The sequence below is a fragment of the Sapajus apella genome, unplaced genomic scaffold, assembly GCF_009761245.1.
Source record: "Sapajus apella isolate SASKATOON/1434 unplaced genomic scaffold, GSC_monkey_1.0 scaffold23, whole genome shotgun sequence".
Taxonomy (NCBI): Eukaryota; Metazoa; Chordata; class Mammalia; order Primates; family Cebidae; genus Sapajus; species Sapajus apella.
This window is the reverse complement of record NW_022436963.1, coordinates 22,659,177-22,667,585: the sequence shown is the minus strand read 5'-3', so window position 1 is coordinate 22,667,585 and position 8,409 is coordinate 22,659,177. Positions and strand designations below refer to the sequence as shown.

Sequence of the window (8,409 nt, the reverse complement as noted above, 5' to 3'; positions counted from 1 at the left end):
ATGTGCATATATTTAGTGACATGGTATTTGGTCAATGACGCCCATGTTTGATGTATATAGTTAACAGTAATGTGGCAGGTCACTAACATATTCTGGTATCTTTGGGAAAAGTTTGGCTGCAGTTAACTATAATTTGCTAGTTTTGCATTTACATTGTTTTTTTTTTCTCCTGTTACTTAAAATATAACAAAATGGGGACAAGCACCTTTGCCTTGGTGTAATTAAAAATAAAATTATGTCAGGAACATCTGTTTTCAAAAGGGATTTCTATTTGTTTTATCACCAAAAGGTGGCGTCCTACCCCCATGCCCTTTATTTAAAAACCCTTCTTGCTTTAACAAAAAGAAACTTCCAGTTGATTACTGATAAAGAAATTAAAATCTGCTCCCCACGAATGTAACATGACAGTGTTGAAAATGAACAATATGTTAAGCTGCAGTTAAATTTCCTTCTAATGTAAACCAAATGGACATCGAGTTCTTTAATAAGGCAGCACATTAGACAGTATCATATACAAAACTGAGTACAATATATCATGGGATTTACAACCAGGATTTCCTTTTGTCCGCAAAACTTGTTGCTAACCTGACTTTGGCCCCTCCTTGCAAGTGAATGTAGAATTTAAGGCAGTTAAAATGCAGAATAAGATTAGCGACAATGTAAAGATCTTTTTAGTATGGCAATGATAATAATTTTTAATAAACACACTGCTTAATCTAAAAAACAAGATCAGAGGATGAACTGTTCTTTACAGACTATGAATAGATCTGTCCACATTTAAATAACTTGTTATTCCTCTGAGTTATAATTCTGCAATCAGGCATATACCGCAAACATAAAATACTTTAGAAATTAAAAAACATTTTTAATAGGTTGACTACTACAGACCCAGGAGACTGGTTACTTTGTAGATTCCCATTTAATTCCATGTGAATTCAGCATATGGAATTTCCAGTGATGTCAAAGGTTGTTGGCAGTATTAACTGAGTTGACATAAAGCTTTTAGATCAGTGCCTAGGTCTTAGTAAGCATTTAATAAATGTTAGATGTTATTACTGACAGCTGTAGACTGCGAGCTCCTCAAGGGCAGGAATTTTATTTATTTTTTATTCCCTCTGTGCCCACTCTGTGGTCTAGAACACAATAGGTATGTCATTAATGTCTTTATGTCTTGACAAACAAGACATTGAACCCTAGTCTCTAGGAAGCTTGGACATTCTATACGAGCTAAAATGCCTTTTATTTGTCTAGATTCTAGTCTCAAAGATTCAGTGAACAGTCTCGTCTGGATAGCATGGAACTTTGTGCAGCATGCATGCAATGTGAATTCTCCCAGGCTGGAACTACCTTAGCAGCCTCCCTTTCTCTGGCTGTATTCTGTAGCATCAGCGAATGGCTTTGTTATTTTTTTCAAAACTTGCGAAAACAGATACAGTTTTAAAGTGATAGTCTTATGCTACCTTTGAAATTGAGATTTAAATTCTTCTGTAAATGAATGTTTAACAATATTTGTAAAGGGGCATTATCCAAAAGAACTTATAATCACCTTTTCAGGATATTATCTACAACTGTGCTGGTCTCAAGACCAAAGGGACAGTAAGCCTCTCCCCTCCCCACAACAGGAAGTACTTTGTAGGAATCCACAGGGGTGACTTTTAATATATTCTCATGAAGAACTGGCCTGGTGTACACCATCCAGCCAGTAGCTGGAAATACTGGTTTGGGAGTCTGGCCTCTTCTGAGGTGATGGGTGTGAAAAAATTTATTTCTGTTAGCAACAACAAAAAGACGTAGAGGTCTTACAGCTTTCCAAGTCACGTTTTGGAAACAAATACTCCGCTTCCTTCTCTCTATTCGTATTGATAAAAGTGAAAGAAATACTAGGGTCTTTTGTTATATATATATATATTTCAAAACATTTCATTCAGGATCCTAATTTATTCCTTCGAATTTCTAAATTCAACCAAACTTCAAAACCGCAAAAAGAAAAAAAAAAAAAATCTCACCTTTTCAAAGAATTGGACAAAGCTTTTTGCACGTGACTGATCACTGGGAGAGGAGGTAATTTGTGTTAAACAACGGACTGACATGCTAGCCCCCAGGCGTTTTCCTAAGAGGAGCCATGGCAAGAACACAGTTCCTGATGCAGCCACTTTCCCCCAAAGTGGACTCGACTGCACATTCCTGCAGTGACTCTGACGAGGAAGGGGGCAGAAGCTCGTCCCACATTCACACTCTCCTGATTCCGAGAAACAGGGAGCAAACCCCTCGCTGGCTGGCGGGGTTTCTGTTTCCTTGCAAACAGAGGTTTGTCCTTCGGCTGAACTTTCACCTTCCGAACTCGCCTTCTTTCATTGGACAAAGTGCAGAAAGAAAGAGGAGAGACCGAGGGAGGACGGGAGAGAAGGAGAAAGGGGGTCGAAAACACCACCTCCCACCTCCCTCTCCTTCAACTGTCACTGATGGCAAAACACTTTCACTTTTAACTGGAGGAAACTCACATCCTAGCCTGTCCTCTCCCCTCCCTTTCATATTTTTAGCTCGGAATCCAAGCAAATAGCCATCGCAGCATTCCCATCTTCGTCCCTAGTTGTTAACACTCTCCCTTCTCGTTTTTTCCGCTGTCTGAATGGGCCCCCCTTTTCCCATCTCCTGAGGAATCCCCCCGTCCCGCCCCCAAGCCCCTTATTTTCCAGGTCTTTCCTGCCAGATCCCTCTGTTGCCAGGGACTGCTCAGGCGTTCCCTTCCTCTCTCTGGTCCGCGGGTCTCTGCCTCCCTCTCCTCCTCCCAATCCAGCCTGGACGCCCCTCTCTTCCCCCTCCCTGGATCCCACCCCCCAGTCCCCCCGCCCCATTCTTTGGCAATTGCGATTTTTTTTTTCTGGGAGCCCGGTTGTTTACCCAGCAGGTGGATGTGACGTCAGGGACGCACAACAGCAAAAAATAACAACATCTCCCTCCGCGACGTGTTGGCCTCTCTCGCGCGCCTTATTTATTTATTTGTTCCGGGATGTAGCGGGGGGAGGGGGTGGGCGCCAGCGCCCCGGCCAACGGCAAAGAGGGAACCGCTCGCGCTCGGGGGGGACCGCTGGGGCGTCCGGCGGGGTGCGTGAGGCGGAGAGGGGAACCCCAGCGGGAGGCCGGGGGTCGGGCTGGGGGGCGCCCCCAGCCGGTGCTACCCGCGCCTCTGCCGCCGCCGCCACCGGCGCTGGCTGGGCTCCGGGAAGCTAGTCCGGAGCGGAGGAATCTATTGTTATTTATTGTGTGGCGGTTGCACGCTGTACTCGCGGCGGCCCGGCCCTCGCCCGGGAGTGCGTGTGTGCGCGCGTGTGTGCGCGAGTGAGTGTGTGCCTGGGGTGCGCGCGCGGGCGGGAGTGGGCGCGCGCGGGGAAAGGCCCGAAAACACCTTAGTTTGCACCGAGAGACCATTTGCAGCGGGTGAGTTTGTATTTTTCCATTTCTGCTCCACTTTTTCCCAAGCCGCCTCCTGTCTTGTTTCCGCCACTTTAAACAACAACAACAACCAGCACAAAAAAAAAAAAAAAAGAAAGAAAGAAAAAGAAAAAAATGGAAAAAAAAAAAAAACTACTTTCCACCTCCAGGCTCCACGTGCATCTCCCCCAGCCCTCCCCTTTCTTCCTCTCCCCCCCGGGTCGGGGCCCAGCTCTGGGATGGGTGGGGGCTGCGGGCCGGCGCGCGGGTGGAGGGAGCTCCGGCGGCGCCCGCACCCTTTGGGTTTATTTGCATAAGTCAAATGGGGGCGGGGGCGACTGCGAGGAGGCAGGATCGCCTCCCCCTAGGCCCCTTCACGCCTCTTTCAGCGCTCTCCACGATCGCCTGGGGGAGAGAAATCAATAAGTCCAGGCCGCACGGCGCAACTTTCGATGCCCGGCGTTGGCGTCCGGTGGCCGCCCGGGAGTGGGGCCGGTGTGGGGTCCCGGGTCCTGGCCGTGGCGGGAGGGGGCCCATGCCCGGCGCCTCCTAGGCCCAAAGTTTAGACTTGGAGCAAACTTTTCCCCTTCCTTCTCCGCGGGTGTGTGCCCCCTCGGTGCCCTTGAGCTGCCCCGCGGGCCCCAGCAGACTGACTGTGGCGTCTGGCCCTGGGCCCCGCACTGGGGAACTTCCCCGCTGCCACGCGCGCATTGCCCTGAGAGTCAGTGGCGAGGAAGCTCTCCCGCCACCCCCTCGGAGCCCGGAAAATTCAAACACGCACCTGCGCACCCCCAGCCAGACACGAACCCCCATGCGCGCTCTGTCCCCGCTTTCCCGAGACGCGTCCGCAACAGCCATGGCCAGATCCACGGGTGGGTGCGGGAGCCGGATTCGCTGCGAGTAGTCGCCGCGCCGGATCCCTCTCTTTCCATCACACACATTTTCTGATTTTATCCCCCTCTGAAGATTGGGAACGGGGGGGATTTCCCAAGCTCCGATCTGTCCTGCGACGGGCGCGTGTCGCCTCGTCCCTCCAGCCCAGTCCTGGCGGCGGATGGCTCTCTGTCCCTCGCTTGCGCTTTGCCTTCCTCTCGAGCTCCCCGCGCTCTATTCCTGTCCCGCCGAGACGACTCCCCGGAGCCAGCGAGCCCAGGCGGTGTGCGCTTCGGGTGGGGACCACGGCGGTGGTGGCGGCGGCGCCGGGTGCCGAGGAGTTTGCCAGTTGCCGCGGGGTCGCGGTCATTTGCTGCCTCCGCCTCCCCTCGCCCCCGCCTCCCGCCTCCCTCCTATTCAGACAACGTCGCGCTCGGAAACTTAGATTCCTTCTCCTTTTTGGCCCTGGACGAGCCCCCTCCCCACCTGTTGTGAGCTCCGCCTTGGTCCCGGGAGACTGGCAGTGACACACGCGGGCGCCGGGGAGCTCCGCGCCCAGAAACAAAGTCGCATGCCCCCTCCCAAGTGTTTGCTTCGAAATTGCTGCCTGCAGCCCCCACCATTCCCGCGCAGCTCCCGCCCCCTGTGAGAATAAGGACTAAATAAACAGTTGTAACTCCAAACCTTGCGCCCGCGATCGTATCCCCATCCCACCCCCTTCCCCCTATTCCTCCCCCCTCCTTTTTGTTGTTGCAACTTTGTGAGATCCTGGGGAAGGTGCTGAGACTTTGGCTCGGGCCGATTTCCCGGTCTCGAGATCCTTGCAGGGATTCCCTGAGCCGCATCCTCTCTTCCCTCCACGCGCACTCGCGGGTCCTCGGAGCCCGCTGCCCTCTCTGTCCTGGCCCCTCGGCCTACTCACCCGTCCCGTCCCCTTCAGTTGCCCCCAGCCTGAACGGGGAAGACTTGCTGAGGGTCGCCCCGGTTTCTTGTCGACCGCAGAACCCGAAAGTTTGCAAGAGGAAGAGAGCGCGCGGCGAGCGAGCGGGCCGGGGGCAGCGGCAGCGGCAGCGGCAGCGGCACCGGGGACCATGGTGCTGCCGGCGCCTCCTCCGCGGGCGTGAAGGCGGCGCTCCCACTCCCTCCCCGGACTCCGCGGGTAAGTCGAGGCGGCCGCGGGCGCGGGGGCCAGGGATACCAGAGAGCCCAGGGCAGCGCCGTGGGTTCTCCGTCCCCAAACAGCCAGCCGGGGCGGCGCGAGCCTAGCGATAAGGCACTGGGAGCGAGGAATGTGCCCATCCTCAGGCCGGTAGGTGCTTCGAAATACTGGACTTTCCCCCTCCCCTTTTTTTCTCTCTTTCTTTCCTAAAGCCAAAAATCTGGAGATCAAAGTTTAGCGTGGAGTGTAAAGTGCTCCGATAAAATATGGTGACATCCTCGCCCCCCTTCTCACCCCACTCGCCTCTTATAACTATTAATTATTTCCAAGTCATTGTGTCCAAATACCCTTACTGGGCTGATTACAAAGTGTATTGATTTAGTCTGGGTTCATCCTATGCTTCTGTCTTAATTCATTTTCTTTTTGCTCGACCAAAAGACCCAAAATGAAACTTATTTCTTCCTCTTCCCTACGTCCCCACCCCCCAAGCCCTCATCTGTGAGGCTTGGGCAGAATAATGAAATTAATATAAACATTTCATCTGGTTGCGTTTGACCTTCTCCAGTCCACTTCTGAGGGTCTGGGATTGCGCTCATGTCTGCTCACAGGTATTTTCCAAGTTAGCATTTTCTTTTTGTTACTGCTCTTTAAACAGGAATGCCGGAGGAGCATTCTGGATTCCCTTTGAAAGGCGTCTGTACATTCAAATCGACTACACTTCACCACTGGTCGTACGTAGACTTGAGGGTTTAGGACTTGGACAATAGCTGAGTTGAGAAGACCTCAAGGATATTTAAAGGAATTTTACTACTACTGAAAATATATTGAAGAATCGCTGCAAAATTTTTCCACTCCATCCCCTTTCCCCCACCCCCGTTTTTCCACAGCGAGAATCAATTTGGAGGGAGATGTGTAAACTAGAATTTGAAAAGAAATAGTAAGACTTCAGGTGTTTTCTACCCAGGGATAGCCTACATAATTGAGACAGAGGAGTTCCTGCTATTTTTCTGTTCCAGAGAGAAATGTATCAAATCTTTTTTAGAATTCCACTGGAGTTTTGATTCTCAAAGTGGAAATACCCATCCCTTTGGGTCCAGGAAAAGAAAACTGGGCTCACAGTTTCAGAAATTTGAAATTTTTTTTTTCCCACTCTCTATTTGAAACGTCTCACAATTAAAGAGCAAGAAAAATATAAAAAAGGAACTCAACTAGTTACCATTCAAAAGGTGTCAGCTAAAATCTCACAGCAGAGAGGGAGAAAAAAAAGGTTGAACATCTTGCCACTGGCTGCATCCCCCACCCCCCTTAGACTTTGGATTAGTCATTGTATGAGAGAGAGGGAGGAAAAAAAAATCATTTTTTTTTTTTGGAAAAGTAAAGTAAACAGCCTCCAACTGCTGAACCTTGACAACCCAAATTAAGGAAGCAGGAGAGATCAAACAGAACTGCTGCTGGGTGGTTGTCAGGAGCTGCTGCACGGAGAACCCTGGACTATTCGATCAAGCAGCAAGGCTGTATGTTCACTTATGCAGAAATGGACCATTGCAAATGCTAATCTTTGTTGTGCAAGCGAAGGCTCACTTGGAAGGAAATACTCAGCCCCTCTCTGGGCAGCATTTGAGTTCCTTATGGATGCCGAGTCGCTAAACAAATTATTTTTTTTAATGCATCCATCTTTAAGAGGAGAATGCCACCCAAAAATGTATTAAAGGAATATTAAGTCGTCCAGAGGCTGTCTTGCTACCAAGAACTGTGCAGTGGAATTCTTTTTACCAACATTAGACTCCTACACTAGAGTTAGATAACGTTTTCTCACATCGAGTTTAGAAGATCTGCCTTGTCAGGGAAGCCAAGGTTTTGTATGTGAAGGTTTAAATCTGATGTGAAGCCCAAAAAAAAAAAAAAAAAAAAAAAATCCCTGGTGATGAAGTTTTGTGTCAGCCCACTCTTGGAATTTAAAAAGGCGAGAGAGAGCACTCTCCAGATTAGACATAACCTCTTTTTTTAGATTGACATTCAACATGACCACGTTGCTACTTTTATTCAAGTTCTCTGTAACTTGTCCTTGCTTGTTGTCTAGGAAAATTTAACTGCTTTACATTTTTAAAGGGAGTAGTAACAGTAATTACTGTAGCATTTTGTTTTCACAGGTTTATCAAAGTATAATGAAAGAAACATCAACTATTCAAATTAACTGTCTCAAATAAGGGGTTTATATTGCTGGAGATGTCTGTAAGGTTTTGTGTTTATATTTAAATCCTGCAGTATAAACTGTGTAACACTCTTTTTTTTTTTTTTTTTCTGGACTGAACTATCCCCAAATTAAATGCCATTTTAAATTAAGTAGAACAAAGTAGGAAGTAGGATAAGTAAACACACACAGAAGAATAAAAATACTTGTCATTTAAGGATTATATTTTTAATTAACAAGTGTCGGTCACATAGTAAGCAGTTTATATATTTTTTATAAGCCAGAGTTTCATAACCATGGTGCACAAAATGTTTCAAAGTCTAGTTTTTACTGGATATACCTTTATTGTATAATTAAGCAATGTGAGTTTAACATACACATGGATGCTATTAGGCAATTTTCTGCAGTATGTAATGTTTTGAAAAAGCTATAAATATTTTCTAGTTAAATCATTTGTACGTACAATAGCAACAGTTAACTGAGTTAGTATTGAGGCATGGTTTGCTGTTACTGAGGCTTTTTTTTTTTTTTTTTTTTTTTTCCTTTTTAAAGACTATACCCCTGGCCTTGTAGATTTGCATCTTAGGTTCTGTCGAAGGGTATGTCTGTTTTCAGCAGTTGTTTAAATTAACAGAAGAATTGTGATATTTTTCAAATATATTTATATCACAGCAAGTCCAATGCCAAAATTAAGAAAGAGAAGGAATATAGCAGATGTGACAACTTCTTTTGAACCCAGCTTCCTCTTTGCAGC

The 8,409-nt window shown here is 47.7% G+C and overlaps 2 protein-coding genes across 7 annotated transcripts in view; one reads left to right on the top strand and one right to left on the bottom strand.

Annotated features, from left to right (window-relative positions):
* Positions 1 to 439: 439 nt before the first annotated feature.
* On the bottom strand, positions 440 to 4,363 carry LOC116559205. The gene is made up of 2 exons (XM_032289670.1): positions 4,214 to 4,363; positions 440 to 3,504 (listed from the first exon to the last, which is right to left on the bottom strand). Exon 2 carries the CDS (start codon positions 3,427 to 3,429, stop codon positions 2,989 to 2,991), a length of 441 nt encoding a protein of 146 aa, XP_032145561.1. The 5' UTR covers positions 3,430 to 3,504; positions 4,214 to 4,363; the 3' UTR covers positions 440 to 2,988.
* Positions 3,304 to 8,409, top strand: part of FOXP1 (forkhead box P1) — a 632,958-nt gene continuing 627,852 nt past the window's right edge. For 5 of the 6 annotated variants that reach the window (XM_032289643.1, XM_032289657.1, XM_032289654.1 and 2 more), the window contains exons 1-2: positions 3,304 to 3,438; positions 5,308 to 5,464. The gene's annotated coding sequence lies outside the window, so the exon portion shown is untranslated. Of the gene's footprint in view, positions 3,439 to 5,307; positions 5,615 to 8,409 lie in introns of those variants that run through there. The other variant, XM_032289644.1, reaches the window with a different exon arrangement.